The following is a 22,802-nucleotide window of genomic DNA, read 5'->3' on the forward strand; positions in this document are numbered from 1 at the left end:
TTTAAAAATTTGGATGCTCTGCCATTTGGTGCATACATATTGAGTACAGATATTTCCTCGTTGTCTATACTGCCTTTTATCAGGATGTAATTACCTTCCCTATTTTGTTGGATATCATGATTGCTACTCCTGCCTTCTTTTTATCATTTGATGCCCAATATATTAGGCTCCATCCTCTTGCTTTCACCCTATGCTTATTTACCTTCCTCATGTGTGTTTCTTGCAGACAGCATATGGTAGGGTTTTGGATTCTAATCCATTCTGCTATTCGCTTGCGTATTATGGATGAGTTCCTTCCATTCACATTCAGTTATGTTTACTAGCTGTGTATTTCCCAGCATTTTGATTTCTACTCCTGGTCCTGCCTTTTCTTCTTTCACTATTTCCTTCTATACCAATGTTTGTTTATAGTCAGTCCCCCTAGTTCCCCCCCTTATTTTACTTCCCTTTCTACCCCCCTTCTATTTCCCTCCCTTATTTTCCCCTGTAGTCTTTTTAAAATCCCCCCCCCCCTCCCTCCCTTGTACTGCTTCCGTCCTGACCAGTCTGTTTTTTACCCTTCTACTCCCCTATAGGGCGCAAATCTATTCTTTTCCCCAATGGATTGGATTGTTCTTCCCTCTTTGGGTCTCTTTCAAAGTACGTAAGAGTTGTGTATTTCCTATCTCCAACCTCTTTACCCTTCCAGTGTATCGATGTTCTCCCCCCTCGAGTCATGAGCTTCTTTGTGACATATAAATTTACCCCCATTTGTTTCTTTTCCCATTTCTTTTAGTCATAACCTCTTTTCTTTTTTAGCTCTAGTCATGTATATGTATTTATGTATGCATATATCTATATACCTATTTATGTCTTGTCCTTTCATCCTATACAGTTTGTCACTGTTCCCTCTGAGCATAATTCTTCTAGCTGCTCAGATGATAGCAACAGTTTTTAAGAGTTACCAATGACCTCTATTCTTATAGGGATACATATCATTTTAATTTATTGAGTCTCTTATAAAATTTTTGTTGCTGCTGTTGTTGTTGTTGTTTTTCCCCCTCTTTTTTAATTACCTTTTGATGATTCTCTTGAGTTCTGTGGTTGGACATCAAATTTTCTGTTCAGGTCTGGTCTTTTATTTATGAATGCTTGGAACTCTTCTGTTGTGTTGAATGACCATACTTTCCCCTGTAAGAATATAGTCAGTTTTGATGGGTATTTTATTCTTGATTGTAGACCTAGTTCCCTTGCTTTCCGGAATATCTTGTTCCATGCCTTTCGGTCCTTCAGTGTGGATGCAGCCAGATCCTGTGTTAACCTCACCGTGTTTCCATAGTATCTGAATGGCTTCTTCTTGACAGCTTGTAATATCTTTTCTTTCATTTGATTGTTTTTGAATTTGGCTATAACATTTCTTGGTGTTGTCAGTTGGGGATTAAAGACAGGGGGTGATCTGTGAATTCTTTCAATCTCCACTTTCCCCTCTTGATCTAGGATCTCGGGACAGTTTTCCTGGACAATTTCCTCTAGTATTATGTCCAGGCTTTTTCTTTTATCGTGGTCTTCTAGTAGTCCAATTATTCTTAAATTGTCTCTTCTTGAACGATTTTCTAAATCTTCTGTTTTGTGAATGAGATGCTTCACATTTTCCTCAATTTTTTCATTCTTTTTGTTTTGTTTTATAGTGTCCTGCTGCCTTGTGAGGTTACTTGATTCTAGTTGTTTTATTCTGGATATTAAAGATTGGACTTCATCTCTGGCTTTTTGGTGATCCTTTTCCTTCTGGTCCGATTTTCTTTGGAGATCGTCTTTCATCCTCTTTACCTCGTCTTTCATCTCCTTTGCCTCATTTTCCAGCTGGTTGATTTTGACTTTCAAGACACTATCTTCTCGTTTTAGTTCATGTGCCTCTGTTTCCAGATGACTTATCTTAATTTTTAAGTTCTTTTCTCAATTGTCTTCAGCCTCTCTTAGTTGTGTTTTGAGTTCTTCCACAGCCTGTACCCAATTCGCTGGGATTTCTGGTATATTGTTTGCTAATCTCTCCCCCTCTGTTCCATTTGCTGAGTAGTAGCTATCTATTGTAGTTTCTTTCTTCTTTTTTCTGTTGTTTGCTCAAATTCACCCCTTCTTTACTCCCCGTATTTGTCTGTGCTCTTGTTCCTCTTACTTTTTTGTTTTTTGGGGACTTCTATCAGTCTCCCCTCTTAAAGCTGTAACAGAAAATCTCTTGGTGTAGTCTCTGGGGGAGAGTTGTTGGGGGTTTGAGCTTCCCTGTCCTCTGCAGGCTTTTGATTGGCTTAAAGTTCAGCAGTCAATGAGGATGGGTGGGGAGCCGGAGACTTGATCAGATTAAGTTCAGCTTGGTTGGGCTGGGTTTGCTCTGAGTTCTAAACTTCCTGGAAGGCTGGAGCAAATATGGAGGATCTCCAAAGCTCTAGCCAGGCTGCCAGGTCTATGCTCCTTCTAGGCTGCCATCTTGACTCCTCCTCTAGGTTTCTGTTTTTTCAGAAGATCCTGCTCTCTAAGGAGGGGCTGTGGCCTCCCTGGGCTCTGAGGGCTCCTGATGGGATTAGGTTCAGCTGGTGTGGGCTGAATTATCCCAGAACCAACCAACCAACCAACCAACCAACCAAACAAACAAACAAACAAAAAAACCCCTCCTCCTCTACAGTCTGTGTTGAATGCCGGGAGACTGGCCCAGGTTACTTTCAAGGTCAGCTCTTCAAAGCAACCCCTTTTAAGGAAATGAGGTTTCTGTCCTTTCAGAAGCTCTGAAGGCTCCTGATGGGATTGGGTTCAGCTGGTGCCCTAAAGCTGGAACCTCCCATGAGACTCAGATGGAAGGAACCAGCCAGGGGGCTACAGGCTTCCCCCTTCTATGTTTCCCTACAGTATGTGTTGGGCCCCCCAGAGACTGGCTCAGGTTGCTTTCAAGGTGAATCCTTCAGAATAGCCAGCCCTGTGGCCCTTTTGCCGGCCCTGAGGTTCCCACTGCTGCCGAGGGCTCAGCACTCTGGATTGGGGGGGATGGGTCCTAGGACCTTCCTTCTGCCTACCCCTTAGATCCGAGTGATCTAGGGTTCTGGCTTTTGGGGGGCTGTACCTTTTGATTCAGATCCAGGAGAAGGGTTCCCCGGGTCTGTCCTGTTGTTCAGCTTGAATTTTGGTGTCCTAGGAGCACTCAGTTTGTGATCGGTAAGGAAGGGTTTCCGAGGTCTGAACTTTCGCTGCTTCTAAGCCACCATCTTGACTGGAAGTGTCTTGTGAATTCTTTTAAGTGTTCACACCATCAGAAACTATAAACTTTTTTTGATGAGAAATTAACCTTCAGAGGCCTTTGAAAAGAGTTGCTATCTTCAGAGGATTAGAGGTCTAGTAATTCTGGAAATTGTGATTGTCCCTTGTGAAGAGAGGAAGGGATAGGAGACCACCATAAAAGCCACAAAATCCTTCAGCAAGCAGTCTGGTGAAGCTGAATCTTGGGGAGAGTGTCTCCTCGAGATAGTTTTTGAGGGAAGAAAACTCCAACTCCTGGACTACTTGGGTGGATGAGTGAAAAGGACTCCCTTCCTAGTTTCCTAAGAGACTAGATTCCATCTTAGAGGAGGCCAAGTGATTACTAACTACCAGCCTTCCTGGCTGAGGACTAGTATAAGTATTTTTTCTAGTCTCTTCCACATTTCTCTACGTTATTGTTTCCCCTATATTTTTCCCCCTATATTTTGGTAAATAAACTGTGTCCAAATATTCAATTTAATTTTTACAGTAGGAGTGAAATAAAGGTAAGGGAATGATTGTAAAAACACAAAATTTCTGTGTGGTTCCCAACAGTAGCTATTTCTTATGTCTCAAAAGAAATCATATTATTCGTTTCCTTTATCCTTTCTCCCAATATTTTAATATAGATGAATCAAGTTTCTATGATCTCCAAGGTGAGACTGAAGAAAGAAAAATTAGGTGAGATCTGAAAACTGATCAATGTGGGTACTTTTTCAAACAATGCAGATTGAAACTCATATTTATCAACAATGAATAAAAATATAAGGGAGACAAGTTACAATTCAATATAAGGAACTCACTAACAATTCCAAAAGGCTTCCCAAATACTGAAGGTCATAAAGTGGTTCTTATTCAGGCTATTATACACAGGATTCATGATTGGCTAGGGTGTTGGCCCCTCTGAGACCCCTTCTAATTTTGAAGACTCAATCATGAACAATGTTCTTCCACACTTAACCAGAACTCTACTTCATATGGATATCTGCAAAGATTTAGGAAAGAGACAATGGTTTTACGATTTTCTTTGCCATACTGGCCTATATCTGTAACACTAGAAAGCCCTACTTGCTCTTCTTGGGTTTTATTTAGCAGCTTGATAGTGTAGGTGTTTCATATATCATGTTAGCTTGACTGAATGTTCGTCTAGACAGGTCCTGTTGTGAAGCATCATGATTACGGTGCCATACCAATTGTTACATACAAAGGCATGACATTTATTTACAAGTATTTACTGAGTGCCAACTATTAACACTTTCAGTGTTAGTTTCAGTCAGTCAAGAAACATTATTTACCTACTATGTGCCAGATATGGGGTTTGGGGGCTAGATACAAAGACAGATTACATAATCTCAGACCTCAAAGGATTTATACTGAAGATGTTATAACAAAGCAGGGGTAGCTAAGTGGCTCAGTGGAGGCCTACTGTGAACCTTAAAATTGCTCAGACTATACCTAAGAAGATTTGGTTAAGCTATTTCCCATTTTCTACAATGCAGGTACTTGGTCAGGAATGTATTGAGAACTTTAAAATTACTCCACCCTGCTCAGACAGTGCCTTAGGGGAAGATAAAAGTTGTAAACTCCTGATGGAACAATGAAAAAGTCCCTAACTCATACTTATAGTAAAGCTAGAACCTTAAGTTAGGTCTATTTTTAGATCTAATACAAAGGGGTGCTAAGTGCCTATAAAGGTTAAATTAATCACTAAAAGGTCAAGCAACTTACAAAGGGCAAGCTTAGCAAAGAGATGTGAAATACTCAGAAGATATAGATATAATCTAATCAGAGAAGGTGATAACAAAAGATGTCAACTAAGAATGGTCAGTCCTGGGGAAAACGTCTACTGTGATTGGTAGATGTGAAAATTTAGGGGAGGTGACACAAGAGAAAAATTTTCTATAAAAGGAGCTCGAGGTGGAGATGGTTAGTTGGAGTTCGGACTAGTTGAAGTTCGTAGTTCAGAGTTGGAGTTCGCCTTGGAAGTTGGAGTTTGGAATTGGAGGAGCTGGGTCTCTGAACTCAGTTCAGGAGTTGAGGATTTCAGTGAAGGATTGGAGTTTTGCTTTAGGATGATCTTGTGGTGAGTGATTAAAGACTGACTAGTCTCTCTTAAGGCTTAGGCCAAGGCCATTTGGCCTAGGTCCTTCACACTATTTTCTCTTATTCTCTCTCCTTTTCCTTAATTCCGTCATTTGTATTAATTAAAATCTCCATAAAATCCAGCTGAGTTGGATATTTTCATATTTGGAAATTTTTCCCATGGCGACCACTTATTTTTGATTTATATCAAGACACTAAAAATTATCTTTATAGTTTTGGCAATTCACAGTCTTGAAACCCACATTTTTCAAGGTTATACTACCAGGGTTCAGATCTGACCTCAGACACTTCCTAGCTATATGACCTTGAACAAATCACTTAAACCCAAACTGCGTAGTCCATACTGCTTTTCTGTCTTGAAATTGATAAATATTATTGATTCCAAGAGATAAGGTAAGGGTTATTTAATTTTAAAAAGTTACACACACACACACACACACACACACACGAGTGGACAAAAAATAAATGAAAAGCTTGGGGGGGGGGGAGTTAGAGAAAGAGAAGACAACAATTTGGAGGGGCTGGACAAGAAAGAGCTTATATCTTGAATCAAATCAATCACTGCAGGGATCTCAGAGAACACCTAATGTATCCCCTATATTTAACAGATATGTACTAAATTGCAGAGAGGTGACTTCCCCGCACCCCCCAGGGTAACAGGTAATTAAATACAGCCTATGTAGAAAAACAGAGAAAGATGGACTGGATTGGGTGAAGACCATGAGGAAGGACAAGTGGGCTGAATGAGAGAATACGAAAAGAATAACAGACAGAAAGGAAGGCTGAAGCAGGCTTTAACTGCTATAGAGTGGAATCTCTATTTTACCCTAAAACCAATGAAGAGGTATTAAATTAGTGATGGGACTTCACTCCAAGCAAGAAGACTAATTAGGAGACTACTAAAATAGCACAGGTGAGTGAGAAATGATGAAGGCCTGAGTAAAAGAGTGATTTTGTGAGTGGAAAGAAGGCATAATACTGATAGAAACTAGCAACTGATTAGATATGGTGATGAGGGAATGGAAAGAATTGAGGATGATTCCATGTGGAAGCTAGAAGGCTGATGGCCTCAAAATAATTATACAATTTAGAAAGTGGGCTGGGTGACGGAAATGGAAGTTCTGATTTTGAACTTATTGAAATGGAGCTATCTATGGGGCATAAAGTGGAGATGTCCAAAAGATGTTAGCTGAATGCCAAAGAGGACTGTGAAAAGACCAATGCAATTAGGAAAAACTAAAGAGCTCATCATTTAAAACACAGACTGATGGAGATTAAACTATGATTGGGAAATGTTTAACGAAATAAATACAAATGCAAACCAATACAAATAATGTTAATACATACTTTTCTAAGTTAGTATGTTGTGATTCCTTTTCTGTTTAAGTCTAAAACTAAAGATTTAAACAGTATGATAATCCCTATAGGATGTAGAAGCCTGACTTTTTTATCAGTCATAATATTATAACTGTTAGCTTCTTCCTGTCAAGCTGTCCAAAGTGAACATAAAATAAATTTGAACAAAACAAAACCCTAAGGATTTCAGAGCTGAAAGGGCTTTTATTAGAGTTGAAGTAAAATGACTTGTCAAAGATCAAATGGCCATCCAGAGCATATCTAGGATTCTAAGTGAGTTATTACAACTTTAAATTTAATGGTTTTTGGTATTATGTAATTCTTTCTAATACGATTTTGAACCTTTGATTTAATTCCCCAGAAGTCCTTAGTATTTCCCAAAATTCCCTATAATCTCTCCTGCGTCTCTACGTTGGCGAGATCACATTATGAGTATTTAACTGGCGCTAACTCCTCCCACTGCCTCTTTGGTATGATGTAGCAATCAGGGGTGATGGTAGTAAGGTGGGGATTTTAAAATGGGTAAACAGCCATGGGCATGTGGTTTTTATTTTGTATCCTCTTTATTCCTTGATTTCTAATGATCATGTAATAAACCTCATAAAATATAATTTTTATTATTTGAGATTTAATTTTAATTTTTACAAAATGGAATACTACACTTGTAAAAACTATTCTAAACTTAAGGGAGAAAAAAGTTAACTTTCATATAATTCAAGTAGAGTATATTTCTAAAACTAAAACTACTACTAGAAAACGAGAGATTCATGAATTATTCCACTAAAGTATAAATACAAGGTAAAGGTGAAATGGTAATGGGTATAATATATACCATATAACTATATCTCTAATTTCAATAGTAAGAGCAGGCCAACAACCACAAATATCCTAAAGGGATGCCATTCTGCACCCCATTTCCCAACTTCCTTGTAAACTTTAAGAAAATCAGTTTAAACAGTTTAAGAAATGGTAACGAGTTGCCTTGTAGGCTAGTACAAAATAAGATCAAAATTATCCTAACAATATTGGGAGGAAGTGGGGCTCAAAAGGTAAGATTGTAGAAGGATCTATATGCCAAATAAAACAGGTATTTGTTATTTGTTTCTGGGGATTTTAGAAGCTATGAAAGTCACTTAAAAAATAAAAACAACTTGGTTATTTTCTCCTTCAACTCCTCCCGCCCCCAGTTTTATAGTGTAAGATCGGAAGGAATTTTCTAATATTCAAGACAGCCTTTGTGAACAACACAAAAATTATGGGCTGTTTAAACCATTCAGTTTTAATGTAATTCCACTGGGCTCTGCACTTGACACCTTTTAGCTCCACATTTTTACCAGTGACTTTGACAAAGAGAAAGAATGCTTATTAAGTGAAGATGACAAAGAAGAAGAAAAAACTAATCAGTGGATGAAAGAATCTAAAATCAAGCTCTTGGTAGGTCAGAATGATAAGGTCAAAATCAGATGGTTGAAACATAAATAGAGGTAAATCTAAAGTCATGCACTTAAGCCAAAATAGAAAGTAAGGCTTAAATGAAACTAATATTGAAACACTAAGAGGTTTTAGTGAACTACAAACTCAGTATGAAATAAAAGTATGATGTTACTACCAAAAAGAAGCCAATACTTTCAACAATTCAAGTTTCATTCCAGAATGATGGAGAATATGTAATAGCATTGATATAGTCTTCCTGCTCAGAGTATAGAAGAACCTACAGAAGGTTCTATTAAGTTCCAAGAGCAAACATTTGAAAAGAACACTGATAAACAAGAATGTTTTAGAAAAAAACTAGGATGATAAAACATTTACAATCCATATTATATGAAGGCAGGAAGAAGGAATTAGTCATATTTAGGCTGAAAATTATAAGACAAACGAGTTTTCTTCAAATAATTTTTGGATTGTCAGGTGGAAGGATTAGGCATTTCGACTTAGTTCCAGAAAGATGTGAAATTAAGTTGAAAGGGTTTGGGCTCAATACATTTTCAAAACTTTAAAGATTGGAGGATAAGTATCCTATATTTAAACAGGACTATGTTGGGTGTTGCAGAAGTAAGAGTTTAGATAAAATTAGTTCCTTGTTTTTGTGTAGATGGGGTATGGAGGTGGGAAGAAGAGAGCCATGAGAGGGCAGAGAAAGGGGAGGGCAAATGAAGAAGAGTGCAAAAGCAGAACAAGAAAGATAGGTCTTGAAAGGACTGACATTTAAATCGGGTTTTAAAGGATAAATAAGAAATTTGCAAATCTGACAGTAGGAGGAAAGGAATAGACTAGTGGCAACTGAGCAGCAGAGTTCAGTAGTCTAGTTTAACTCTGACATGAGTTTGTGATAGGGTGTTAAAGAGTCAGAAAAATGAATGATGAGAGTCAGGAAAAATAATAGAAACTTTACTTAGCAACCAAGGAGGGTAGATATATTGAAGTTCTTTGAGTAGGGACGTCACCAGAACTATTAATTAATTAATGCTATCATATTTTAAACGGCTGTTTGGAGAGGGGAAGCTTAGAAAAGAGATAAGAGATGAAGGAAGATAAGTTAGTACAAGAAAATGAAAAGGACTTGAAATGGGAGAGAATAGAATATAGGATATAGAAGAATGGGTAGAAAGGGGAGAAAATACAGGGAGAAGCAGGAGGAAAGGATTTGTCTCAGAAGACATTCACCATATCACAGTTATACAAGGAGCACAAGACAGAAGGGCCACCACAGAGGACTAGCCTCTTGCAATTATGTAAATCATTAGGGTCCTCACACTTTACAGTTCTTCAATGACCAAGTACAATCAGCATATTTCTCACTCTCAGAGGTTTAAGTTCAAGAATAAGTATGAATTTAGAATCTGTTGTCCTGGCTTCAAATCCTATACTGGTCAACTTATCTGTATGACCTGGAACACCTATTTAACTTCTCTGGTGGCTATCTCTCCAATATCTCGAGATATTGAGAGGTGGCTCTCTCACCTGAAAAATGAAAAAGGGGTTGGGTTAAACAGTCCCATAAGTGTCTCTGCCAGCTCTGTACCTATGACATGACCTTCAAAAGCTGAGACCTTTCATTATTTTGGGTACTCTGAAATTCAGAATGTGTGATCTGTTTGTGGACTCTTCAAGGCAGGTCCTGTACTATCTCCCCAATATCCCAAGGCTGAAGTTCATGATGCTAATTTAACCAGGCTATCAATGGACACTAAAATCATGTAACAGTAAATGGAAGAGTTTACTTTTATTATTTTTATTAAACCCTTACCTTCCATCTTAGAATCAATACTGTGTACTGGTTCAAAGGCAGAAGAGCAGTAAGGGCTAGGCAAGGGGAGTTAAGTGACTTGCCATGGGTTACACAGCTGGGAAGTGTCTGAGGTCAGATTTGAACCCAGGAACTCCCATCTCTAGGCTTGGCTCTCTGACACTCAGATGTTCCTTTAGAGTTTACTCTTAAAAGAAGTAGAAATGATCACCTGAAATTCAGATAATTTCATTTTTTTGCCCCATAATAACTGTATCAAATAAACATTAGTGATAGAAAAGACTTCATGAGTTCATTTCTATAGTAAAGAAGATATTGTGCTTAGTCTCAATTTGATGGCAGAAAAAATGACAGATATACACAAAAGAAACTGATACATCCAACACATGGAAAAAAAAAACCACACACAAACAATAAAAATATACTACTATCAACCTCATATTAGTAAAATTGTCAAAATCGGGACCCTCCATGTTAAATGCTACAAAGCACAGGTTTAACTAGCTTTTCAATAATACCAGCACAGCCACTTTCTAGACATTAACCAAAAAGTAAACAGGGCTCTTACATGAATTGATAAAAATTGGTCTACCAGACTGTAAAGATTAAAATTTAGGGAAACTGAGACAGGTAGAAATTAGTTTCTCTCTGCAAGGAGTATTATATTTTTATGAGGTTTATTAAAGATTGCAACTAAATACTACTAATTTTTCAGATATTCAGCATATCTAATGTTTTTGACAGTTAGCAATTACATACAGAAAACAGACTTTGTCCTTAAAAATGGACATAGGAAACAGGGTCTAAAAATAAATATAGAAAAAGACACCAAGGGAGACGATTTGGCTACTATATCTTGAAAAGGTGGCTAGAAAATAATGCGTTAATAGCTCTAATTTCTCAAAAAAATATTTCTCATATCAATTCTTCTCTAATAGACTGATCAAATATTCTTAGAAAAGAAAGAAGCTTTGAATATCAGAAAAGTGTCTTATATTTTAAAATAGTTGGGAAAATGTTTCCAAAATCCAATTAACTTGTGAAAGAAAGTGATGAGCAAGTATTTTAGAAAGTAACATACATTTCCATAGAGAAAGGCTATAATTTAAATGAATACAAACCAGTAACATATGTAGTGATCGAAGGTCTTTGCTTGTGTGGAAATGTTTTAGCAGAACTTCTTTCACATTCTTGTCTTCTGAGAGACACTAAAACAGAATAAAAATTGAAGCTGATGCCATCTACAGTAAAAAAATTGAAAAATAAGAGTGCCATGCTGGGGTATATGACAGACAACACTAACTGGCAGAAATTCATTAGTAAATAAATGTTACTGTTTTTATTAAGGTAACTAAAAGCTAAAATTAAAATTAAAAAACAAATAAACAAACAAACTTCAGTACCGAGTTTTAAAAATCAATTTTATTTGTCAAAGAAATTAATTAATGGACTGAGTTTCTCCTTTTACAAATTATATTAAAATATTTTACTGTTCAGAAGAGCTCAAGTATATATGCATATGCTGACAACATATCAATGCCACAGGGAATTTGAAGAATGATGACTACGTCATTATGGACCATCAGAAGTATTGAAACTGCTTTCTTTAAGTGACAATCAAACTCACGATTTAGGTACATGGAATTTCCCCCTGAAATACTGTTTTGTTCTATATAATGTCAAATGCATTAACACTTATATAAGACCTATTTTTCTAAGCTAGGCTGACTACATTATATATTTTATTTAAGGGTAATTATTCTTTTTAACCTATAACCTGAACAGAAAATGCACTTAAATGTTTCTTGAAGTTTCTCTGTCATTTTACCTAACTAGCTAACTAGATTGGTTAACATCTTCTGAGTGGATATTTGATCTTCTTTTGTAATATAAAGCACCTTGCAAAATGCTAGGTATGTAGAGAGTTCAATATGCACTGTTAGGGAGAATATCCACTTTGACAAAATAGTAATAATGAAGACAATGATAGCTAACATACATAGTAATCACAATGTGCTAAGCACTTTTCTATTATCCTCACAACAAACTTGGGAGGCAGGTGTTATTATTTCCATTTTACAGTTGAGAAAACTTGAGGCAAACAGAGATTAAGTGACTTACCCAGGACTGAGGACCGACCCAGGACAGCTAGTAAATGTCTGAGGCTACATGTGAACTCTATAAGTGTTCCTGACTCTTAGGTCCAGTGTCTTATCAATGATGCTACCCTACATTCACTGAAACATTCATAAAAGAAATAATCTAGTACGATTCTCAATGTTAAGAAAAATAATTATCTTAAAAGTTAATTTAAAAAGTTAACTTAAAAGTTAATTTTGCTATTAGTTTTTCTCCTTCATAGTAAATTCTATCTCTAGAAGCCATTAGCACATACTTCAAATAAAGGTTAAAATTAATAATGCTCAATTCAAAATGCACTGATTATTTTTATTGCTTCTTTCCAAACAATGATGCTTATGAGTTAAGATTTCAACAATGTGATGATTAGGTTCCAGAAACTAGTCATTATAGTAAAATGACTAATGACTGCTAATATATATTTCAAAGAAAGGATACAGTTGTATCATCCAAGAGCTGGTGATAAAAGTAAATAATTTTTAAAAGAAGGCAATTGGAATTGGAATGGTATGTGAAGCAGGATATTCCCAAGGGAAAATAAATTAATGAAAAAAAGAGGCTCTAGATTTGGTTTAGGTAAAGGTTGACCTAGGCAGGCAGCTCTCTGCCAATACTTTAGGTCAGAAATGGTGAACATATGAGAGATCAAGTGCTCAAACTAAACTGGCATGCTGAATGTAAGCCACCCCACCCCCCAACACCTTACTCTAGAAAGGGGAGGGAAGAAGAACTTCCACTGGGCTGCTGGGCAGAGCATGTGAAAAATGTCCTCAAAAGAGCATGGAGAGGGTGAGGGGAGTAGAAACCTCTGGCATGCGTGCTATCGGTTTGCAACATGGCTTTAGTTTATTTCTTTGACAAACAGCCCTAATTGTCCTAAGATTCTGAATTCTTTGCAATTTTGAGAAGTTAATTTATGATTAGATAATAAACCAAAGATGATGGAACTTTTAATTAGTATTTTCAATTAATATTGGTCTTCCCTTTACATATAGTCCCACCACCAATTGCATTCCATACTAAGACCTGACCTGAATCTGCAGCCCATCATTAATCCCTATTCCTCTCTGCAGTCTATTACTATTTCCTATAATTATTTCATTTAAGATAACTAAGCCAATTAAAAATATTATCCAAATGAACAAAATCTAGGAACTAACTCTTTTAGAATAACAAAGGATCTTGGAGATCATCTAGTCTATTATTGTTGCAGATGAGAAAAATGCAGACCTGGTAAATTAAATGATTTGCTTAAAAGTATCAAAAGTGAGAATTGAAACTTGCTCTTCAGAATACACTGCCAAGTTGCAAAACAACAACTTTAAGAAGTACACATAAACCCGACCTTTTCAGTCCTTTTAGAGAATCACATGATAGGTTATTAGGAGTACCTCCAGTCTTCCTGGAGTCAGGAAGACCCAAGTTCAAATTTGGCCTCAATTACTTACTAGTAGTATGATGCTCTGGGTAGGTCATTTAACCTCTGTTGCCTTAGTTTGTTCAAATCTAAAATGTAAACAATAATAGCACATATCTCACAGGGTTGTGATGAGAATGAAATGAGATAATATTTGCAGAGTGCTTACACAGTGACCAACACAAAATAGGTGCTAAATGAAATGTTTATTCCCTTCCTCTACACTTTAATCTTACCTTAAACTTTAAGTCATTTAGATCTTTTTTATCAAATGAAAATGTTCAAAGTCCAATGTACATTAATAAAGGTAACAAGTACCACTAAACACCCACATTATTTACAAATGTATAATTTTAATTGGTTTATAAATGGAATATATTGATATATTTATAAGGAGAAATAAATTGGAATCATTTACCTATGAAAATGAGTCAATTCATGTCCTAAAATTCCATTATCCAATCAACTGAATATATCTTTAAAATGCTGATTAAAAAAACCTCAGTGTAATTAAGTTTACTAGCTATCACATATTAAGTCTTAATAACAAAATGGTATCTTTTAAGAGAAATATGATTTGATATTTCAACTCCCTCTATAAGTAAATAAAGTATTTGTAGGCAATTTAGTTTCCATTTTATACCATGGTAACATTAGATGCAATTGCGCAAATTTTAATTGCTTTCTAAAAACCTGTACTTGTTTATCTTTGTTTAAAATTACCTGAATTGTTTCGTTCCATTTCTCAGTAAAGTGCTTGTCAGAAAATTCTTCAGGTAGTGTTAATTGTTCTTTAAATATTTTAAGATATTGTGAGAAACTAAAGGAATTCATTAAATGTATCTGCCGGTGAGAAAATCGTGACTTCACTCTCTTTTCTAGGAGTTCCAAAATATCCTTTAAAAAAAAATAAGATAACGTGCATATCATAAAAAGTTACATAAATGTCACATTGACAGAAATATTTAAATGATTAGGTATAATTTGCAAAAATCATTGAATAATAGGAATGTGTATGTTGAGACAACAAAACATTAAAACGGATCTCTCAGTTACAATTTTATTGCAACCTAGTCAAAAAATTACTTTCAAAGGTTCTTAGTGATTTGCATTGTCACAGCCTTTCACTTTGGATATATTTACAGCTTTATTCACAGCCAATCTTCATCACTCTAACACTTCAGTGAATGTTGAATATATATCCAAAATTTCAATATGGATAAGACAACCTAATCCAGCTACTAACAAGACTTCAATCAGGAAGATGGAGATGTAAAATGAAGCAAATGCTTATCTACTATTCATGCATATCTCAGCAACATCCAGACTCATGGATGTCAGGTATTTCTGGCATGTGCCTAATTCCCTGTCATCTTGGGATAGGGAACCTGAAGCATAGCTTCAGTTGAGCTCCTAGAGACCTAACACTTTTCTATATCTCAACGAAGTCTCAGAACTATAGAAGATCCAGGTCCTCCAGTAGTCAAGAGAGAGTAAGGATTGTGGTAAACCTATGCTTGGACCGTGAAGGATTCTACAGGGCAAGTGGTCCTTATTTTCAATATTTATCATATGGTAAACAAATTTCCAGTTGGCCTTTTTCGCTCCCTAATCCTTTCTCTTCCTGTATTCTCATTACTCCTCAACTAAGCCTTACTCTACCAACAGTCAATATTGCCCTTTGCCTTCCCTTTTCATTTTACCATCTAGGATGTTTCCTCTGTACAACAACAACAACAACATCCTCCTGTTCCTACCAATATCACCATTTCACTTTCTTGCACTAACAGAATACTAGTCACTACAAAGGGAAATAATTTTCCTCATCAATTTCTATAAAACTGGTTGTTCTCAAATGCCTTCTCAAGACCTGGAAAAAGAATAATATATTCATAATCTTCATGTATTAAACCTACTTCCAGACCTACTTTGTTACCACTGCCTAGCCATCTCCTTTCCTGTGAGGTTCACCCTAACCACTATAGATGCCAATTCCTTGTCAGTGATCTGGTAAGCCGGTACTTTAATATACATGGGGATGTCCCCCTCAAAATCCCTGCCCTTCCAATTTATCAAGTTCCTAAATTCCATGATTATCATTGTCACTCCATTTTAGTCACATATATAGATCATCATGTTTATAAAACCATACCTTTTTTATCTAATGGTCCACATCTCCATCAGACAACACTCTGGAAGTTATTAATCTGGCCATGACATTTAAAGGATATATCATCCTTCCTAATGTTATTCATTCCATGACCTTCATTTCAGAAACTTTTCTCAGTTGTACCAATCCATTATCCTCTCTCTGTTTAGCCTTCTCTCTCTTTAGTCTTGAAACTTTTGTTAACTAGCTTAGTTAGAACCATAGGATATCCCTGAATCACTTAATTCTTTGTCAGTCCTATCATACAAAATTTGAGTTAGTGATGATCTGATTAACTTGTTTTCTCTTTTGACTTTCATGGGGCAGCCTAGTAGCAGTGCAAAGCTCTGAGTCTGGAGTCAGGAAGACCCGAGTTAAAAATATGACTTAAAACATTTGTTTGATCTTGAACAAGGCACTTAACCTGTTTGCCTAAGTTTCCTCATATGTAAAATAAAGATAACACCCATCTCTCAGATTTGAACATTAGATCAAATAAGTTTATATATTTTAAACATTTTATAAACCATATATACCTTAAAAAAGCACCACTACTTATTATGATTACTATTATATACCACTTATTACTCTGAAAGCTGTTCCAATCTTGATCTTTGGAGAAATATACTGGTTTTAGACTGTCACTGTATGTGGCTGATATTCAAGGTTAAGCAGCAAGAGCTGCTGAGCTAGAGACGTGTGGGTCCCATATCAATAAAATTACAGATTACAAACTACCTATCAGATTCCCACTATTTCCACATGAAAATTACAATCCCTTCTAAATTGTCTGATAAAGTAAAAATACTCATTATTTTGGTAAGTGATACACTGTACTTCTTGCACCCCTTCATTGTGAGTTTGTTTTCCTTTTGTTAAGTTTAGCAACCTAATCTGTAACCTAGATATTAGGAAGAAATGATATTCAAACTACACGAGGAAAATAGATTAAGTTATGGTGTCTGAGGCTTAAGATTTAAAAGAACACTTACCAATCTACATGTAAGGCCAATAACAGCAACTGGAGTCTGTGCTGACTGAGATATGTCAAAAAGGTTATAAAGAAGTGTTTGGTTTTTATGATGTGCAAAGAGATCAAATTCATCCAAGATGAAGATCACAGGACAAGAGCTAGTCCGGTCACCTAAGATGAAGTTAAGAGTATAAAATGGAGAGGTACATAAAACTTCTTTATATTTAGAAACTACTCACATTACATTTTTAAATACATTGTGAAATGAAGGAGTTTATGATCACATTTAAATATTAATAAAAAGCCTTACAATAGTACTTTCTTCCCACAATGAACCAACAAAAACCATATAAAAATATCATAAAATATTTTAAGTAATGCCTTTTGATTTTGGAAGATAGATAACATACTTCAATTAATAACTGCATAGAAGACCATACTTTTGATTTTTAAATATTTAAGTTATCTCTCTAGTTTGCAGAGGTGGAGGAGAGCTCTCCTATAAGTGTATAATATTATATATATTATCAAGCATGGTTAATATGTATGATTTTCTCCCAGCTTTTGGGATAAGAACTCACTATTTGACAAAAACTACTGGGAAAATTGGAAAACAATATGGGAAAAATTAGGTTTAGATCTATATCCTACACCCTATACCAAGATAAATTCAAAATGGATAATGTCTTAAATATAGAGTGAAATCATGAATAAATTCGGTGAACATAAAATAGTATACCTGTCAGATCTAGGGGACAGGAAGAAATTTAAGGCCAAGCAAAACAGAGAGAACATTACAAAATGTAAAAATGACTTTGAATATAAATTTAAAAAAGGTTTTGTATAGACAAAACCAATGCAACCAAAATTAGAAGGAAAGCAACAAGCTGGGAAAAAAATTTTATAACAAAACTCTCTGACAAAGGCTTATTTCCCAAATATATAAGGAACTAAGTCAAATTTTAAAAAATCAAGCCATTCCCCAGTCAACAAATGGTCAGGAGACATGAATAGGCAGTTTCACATGAAGAAATCAAAATTTTCAAGAAGTACATGAAAAAGTGTTCTGAGTAACTCCTGATTTGAGAAATGCAAATTTAAAAAATGTTTGAGATACCACCTTACACTTAGCAGACCGGCCAATATGGCAGCAAAGGAAAGTGATAAATGTTGGAAGGGATGTGGCAAAATTGGGACACTAATACACTGCTGGTGGAGTTGTGAATTGGTCCAACCATTCTAGAGAGCAATTTGGAATTATGGACAAAGGGCTTTAAAAGAATGCCTGCCCTTTGACCCAGCCATATCACTGCTGGGTTTGTACCCCAAAGAGATAATAAAGAAAAATACTTATGGCAAAAAAAAAAAAATGAAAAATGAGGGATATCCATTGATTGGGAAATGACTGAACAAATTGTGACATCTGATGGTGATGGAATACTATTATGCTATGAGGAATGTTGAACTGGAGGAATTCCATGTGAACTGGAACAAGAATTGATGGAGAGCAAAAGGAGCAAAGCCAGGAGAATATTGTACGCAAAGATGGGTACATTATGGCACAATCTAATGTAATAGATTCTTCTCCTAACAGCAATGCAATGACCCAGGATAATCCCAAGGGACTTATGAGAAAGAAGTATATTCACATCCAGAGAAAGAACTGTGAGAGTAGAAACACAGAAGAAAAACATATGATTTATCACATGGTTGGATGGGGATATGATTGGAGTTCTGGTGGTAAAGATCACTATATTGTAAATCTGAATAATATGGAAATAAGTTTTAAACAATGATACATATATAACCCAGTGGATCTGCTTGTCAGCTCCTAGAGTGGGGAGGAATGGGGGAGGAGGGGAGCAATCATGAATCATGTAACCATGGAAAATATTCTAGATTAAAAAATATATATGTATGATTTCCATGAATTGTCTTTTTAAAGTTTTATTATAATACATGGTTCATCAGGTAGATGAAGGAGAAAGTAATTCAGTAATGAATGTAAATAAATAAAAGCTATCAATTGAAAAATATACATGAGTCTATGAACAAAATTCTCAGTCTCAATTTATTAATGGGTCATATTCCTAAAGTTCATTCATAAATCAGTTTTTTTTTGGAATTCAGAATACATTTTCTAGGAAAAACCAGCATTAGGATAATGATGACAAGAACAACTATTCTGACAGCAAAAGGAAGCAAAGTATAATGGATAGACAATTGGCACTGATCAAGACCACCTAGGTTTAAGAACTCCTAACACTAACATATGGTGGGATTTTATGATTGGGGGCAAACTACTTAAATGCTTTAAGTGCCTCAAGACACATTTAAAATTAAATGTGGCAACTAAGTTGCTTATCTCCAATGGGTGTGGGAATTTCCTGAGACTACTCAAATAAAACCACAGGTACAAACCTCCTATCATACCTTCACTCCTACCAACTACAGAGATAGTTGGCACAAATATTATTCCACTATTTTAAAAGAAGAAACTCAGATTCTGGGAGGTGGCTTGTTCCAAGTCACAAAGCAAATAAATATCTGAGAGAGTTAAACCTATGACTCCAAGTCTAGGCTCTCGATGGTCTTTTAGGTAAGCCCCTAAAGTCTATTTAACCCATTATGAAACTACTCTATTGGTGACCTTTAACCACGACATATAAAGATATCCCTATTGAGAAAAAACACTTGAATTCCAATTCTGGATTTCTGGACACCAAGCCCATTAGACTGCAGTACAGAAAAAAGACCTTGGGAAGAGTTGGAAGAGGTGAGGGGAAACAGCATAGATTACTCCTGGCTATCTATCATTGAATTAGGAGAAAAAAAGCAAATGCCCTTTGGGGCTTTTGCTATTACCTTTCTGAATAGATGGGTCACATTGGAATTTTTGATGAGTTGGGAACTGTTGGTTTATTATTATAATATTGGAGTAAGACATATATAGCAATCTCAAATCTGAGAAATGTGCATTAAAAGTAATTTATTAAAGAATGTCAGGGAATGTGAGATTTTACAAGCTGTCTTGTCTAGATAACTGAAGCTATTTTACAACTGTAAAATGTTGAAATTTCATATTTTCTTTGAATAGAAATCTATTAAAAACATTTAACTGACTGCAGGAATATATTATGTCACATAATTTAAACTATGCAACTAGATAATTAAAATAATTTCAACAGTAGGAATAAGTAACAATAGAGATTTTAATTTTATTAACAGAACTGAATGGCTTAAACTTTGAAAGAATTAAAAATCCTGGTGAATAGATTAATACACCATGCGTCTGAAACAATATTCACCTCTTTTCATTTTGGAAGGATTGAAATAAGCATTTATTAAATGCATATTATCACTAGGCATTGCACTAATAAGCATTTTTAAATTGTCTTATTGGCTCCTCCTAAATATTCTGAGGTGGGTGCTATTATTATCCTCATTTAACAGTAGAGAAAGTTGAATTACTTGACAGGGTCACAAAACTAATTGGTAACCGAGTCCAGATGAAAATTCAGTAATTCCTGACTCCAAGCCCAGATTTCTAGCCACTAGACTATTTAATCACCAGAGAGAGTACTGAATTTAAAAGCAGACAAAGAAACATACATTTTTTGGGTATGGCCAACATGAGAATTTCATTTATCTGGTCTATGCACACTGATGATGAGGATTATTTATTCAGGTTCTGCTTGGTCAGGTTCAGTGAGAAAGAGGCAAAGGTAGAAGGACAAGTTTCTTTTTTTTTTTTTAACCCATATCTTTCATATTAGAATGAATTGTATGTATTGGTTCTGAGGCAGAAGAGTGGTAAGGGCTGGGCAATGGAGATTAAATGATTTGCCCAGGGTCACACAGCTAGGGAATGTCTAGGGCCACATTTGAATCCAGGACCTCCTATCTCCACACCAGTCTCTCCATCCAACTATCTAGTTTGAATTTCAAAACTACTCCACCCTATTCAGACCATTCTTTAGAAGTTCTGATTTAGCTATTTCCTGATCAATAACAATAGAGAACTTGGAATAACAGAATCAGGTCTTGGAAACTACATTCTCCACCCAACTCAGTGTAACAAGATTAGGAAGGGCTGCAGCAAACTCAAGATTTAATTATTTGAGAATATGGCCTTCAACAGACATGTGCAAAAAAAAGGACAGACCTCTGGGCTGTCCTAGGTCAAGCAAGAGCCACCATTGGCACATGTGAGATGCAGGAAGTGAGGTAGAGAAGAGCCTCTGGAGTTCTGGGGACTTCCTGTGAGGAGGGCTAGAGTTCAGTTCGAGGCTGGTGCTTGAGCTCGGAGGAGTCCCTCAGACTGCTTTCTTTCAGAATGGTGATGTGAGTGATAAGTACTGATCCCTTTCCCTGCCTTGGCTATCCAAGGCCTTAATGCCCACTTTGGCTCAGCGTGAGCCAGAGTGGTTGTTATTTTCTCTGTCTCTGTCTCTGTCTCTCTCCCTCCCTCTAATACCTTCTTCCTACTGTTGTAATTTCATTTAGGAATTACATAAGTGAATTCCTTGGTGACCTTAAATTAATATATCAGTCTTTAAAAGTGATTTCAATATCACACTAGCTGCTCCCAAAAAACATGCTATTAAAAAAACCCTTCCTTACCGATCTCAAACCGAATGCTCCTAAGGCACCGAAATTCAAAACGATCAACAGCATAGACCCTGGGGGTCATCCTCCTGGACCTGCACCTGGATCAAAAGGTACGGCCTCCCCACAAAAGCCAGAACCCGAGACCACTAGGACCTAAGGGGTAGGCAGAAGGAAGGTCCTAGGACCCATCCCCCCCAACCCAGAGTGCCAAGTCAAAGTCTGAGGCAGCAGAGGCAACCTCAGAGCCCCACAGCCTGCTATTGTGAAGGACACATTCTGAAAACAACCTAACCCAGTCGAGGGGGCACCCAGACAGCAAGGAAGCAGAGAGGGACGGGGGAGCTCATAACCCCCTGGGAGGAGCCCTCGGAGCTCCGGGAAGCCGTGGCCCCTCCCCCTCAGAGAGCAGTGTCTTCGGGAACAACAGCAACCCTCAGGGCTGGCAAAAGGGCCTCGGGAGACGGCTATTCTGCAGGCCACATCCTGAAAACAATCTAACCCAGTCAAAGGGGCACCCAGGCAGCAAGGAAACAGAGAGAGGGGGGAGCTTGTAACCCCATTGCTGGATCCTTCCATAGGAGTCTCACGAAAAAAGTCCTTGCCTCAAGGCATACTAAATTCAACCCAGGGAAAGCTAATCTCATTAAAAGCCCTTGGAGCTCCAGGAAACCGCCACCCTTCCCCTCTCAGAGTGCTGGAACAGGAACTAGGGACAAGCCAGGCTTAGAATGTGGAAGTAAGGCAATGGAGAAGCATCAGGAGGGTGCCGAGGAGAGGAGGGCAGTAACAGGGACACACCAGCAATTCCTGGCTTCCCAGGAAGACAGAACAACAACTGCATAGAACGGACAATCTGCCTAGGGTTAAAACCTCTGAACACCAGACAGAGATAAGAAAAGCCAGTCCCCCCCACTCAGATAGAGATGGCAAACGCCACAGAAGCACAAAAGTCCCAAAATTCCAAAAAAAAAAAAAGAAGAAGAAGGGGGCGACTTTGGACACACTTTATGGAGCAAAAATACAAAACACAGAGGAGATAGAAGAGGAAACACAAGCAAATGCTCCGAAACCTTCCAAAGGAAATGGAAAGTCTCCACAAACCCATAAAGAATTTGAATCTGAAATGATCAAAAAGATGGAAGCCTTCTGGGAGGAAAAGTGGGAAATAATGCAAAAGGAAATTCAGGCATCTACAAAACCAGTTTGACCAAAGTGAAAAGGAAAACCAGGCTTTAAAGCAAGAAATATAAAGCAAAGCCAAAAGACCAAGAAATTAGAAGAGAACATAAAATATCTCACTGACAAAAGTGACAGATTTGGAAAATAGAGGGAGAAGAGATAATTTAAGAATAATTGGACTTCCAGAAAAGCCAGAACGTAATACAAGATATAATCAAAGAAAATTACCCATAGATTCTAGAATAAGGGGGCAATACAGCCACTGACAGAGCTCACAGAACACCCTCTACACTAAACCCCCAAAAGACAACTACCAGGAATGTAATTGCCAAATTCCAAAGCTCTCAAACAAAAGAAAAAATCCTAC

The 22,802-nt window shown here is 36.7% G+C and overlaps 1 protein-coding gene across 9 annotated transcripts in view; it reads right to left on the reverse strand.

Annotated features, from left to right (window-relative positions):
• Positions 1–22,802, reverse strand: part of ORC4 (origin recognition complex subunit 4) — a 99,672-nt gene that overhangs the window by 13,504 nt on the left and 63,366 nt on the right. For all 9 annotated transcript variants that reach the window (XM_007494129.3, XM_007494132.2, XM_056797205.1 and 6 more), the window contains 3 exons: positions 16,665–16,816; positions 14,247–14,420; positions 11,089–11,175 (listed from right to left, as the gene is read on the reverse strand). In XM_007494129.3, the coding sequence (XP_007494191.1) occupies positions 11,089–11,175; positions 14,247–14,420; positions 16,665–16,816 (413 nt within the window). The remainder of the gene's footprint in view (positions 1–11,088; positions 11,176–14,246; positions 14,421–16,664; positions 16,817–22,802) is intronic.

This window comes from Monodelphis domestica, chromosome 4, assembly GCF_027887165.1.
Source record: "Monodelphis domestica isolate mMonDom1 chromosome 4, mMonDom1.pri, whole genome shotgun sequence".
NCBI lineage: Eukaryota > Metazoa > Chordata > Mammalia > Didelphimorphia > Didelphidae > Monodelphis > Monodelphis domestica.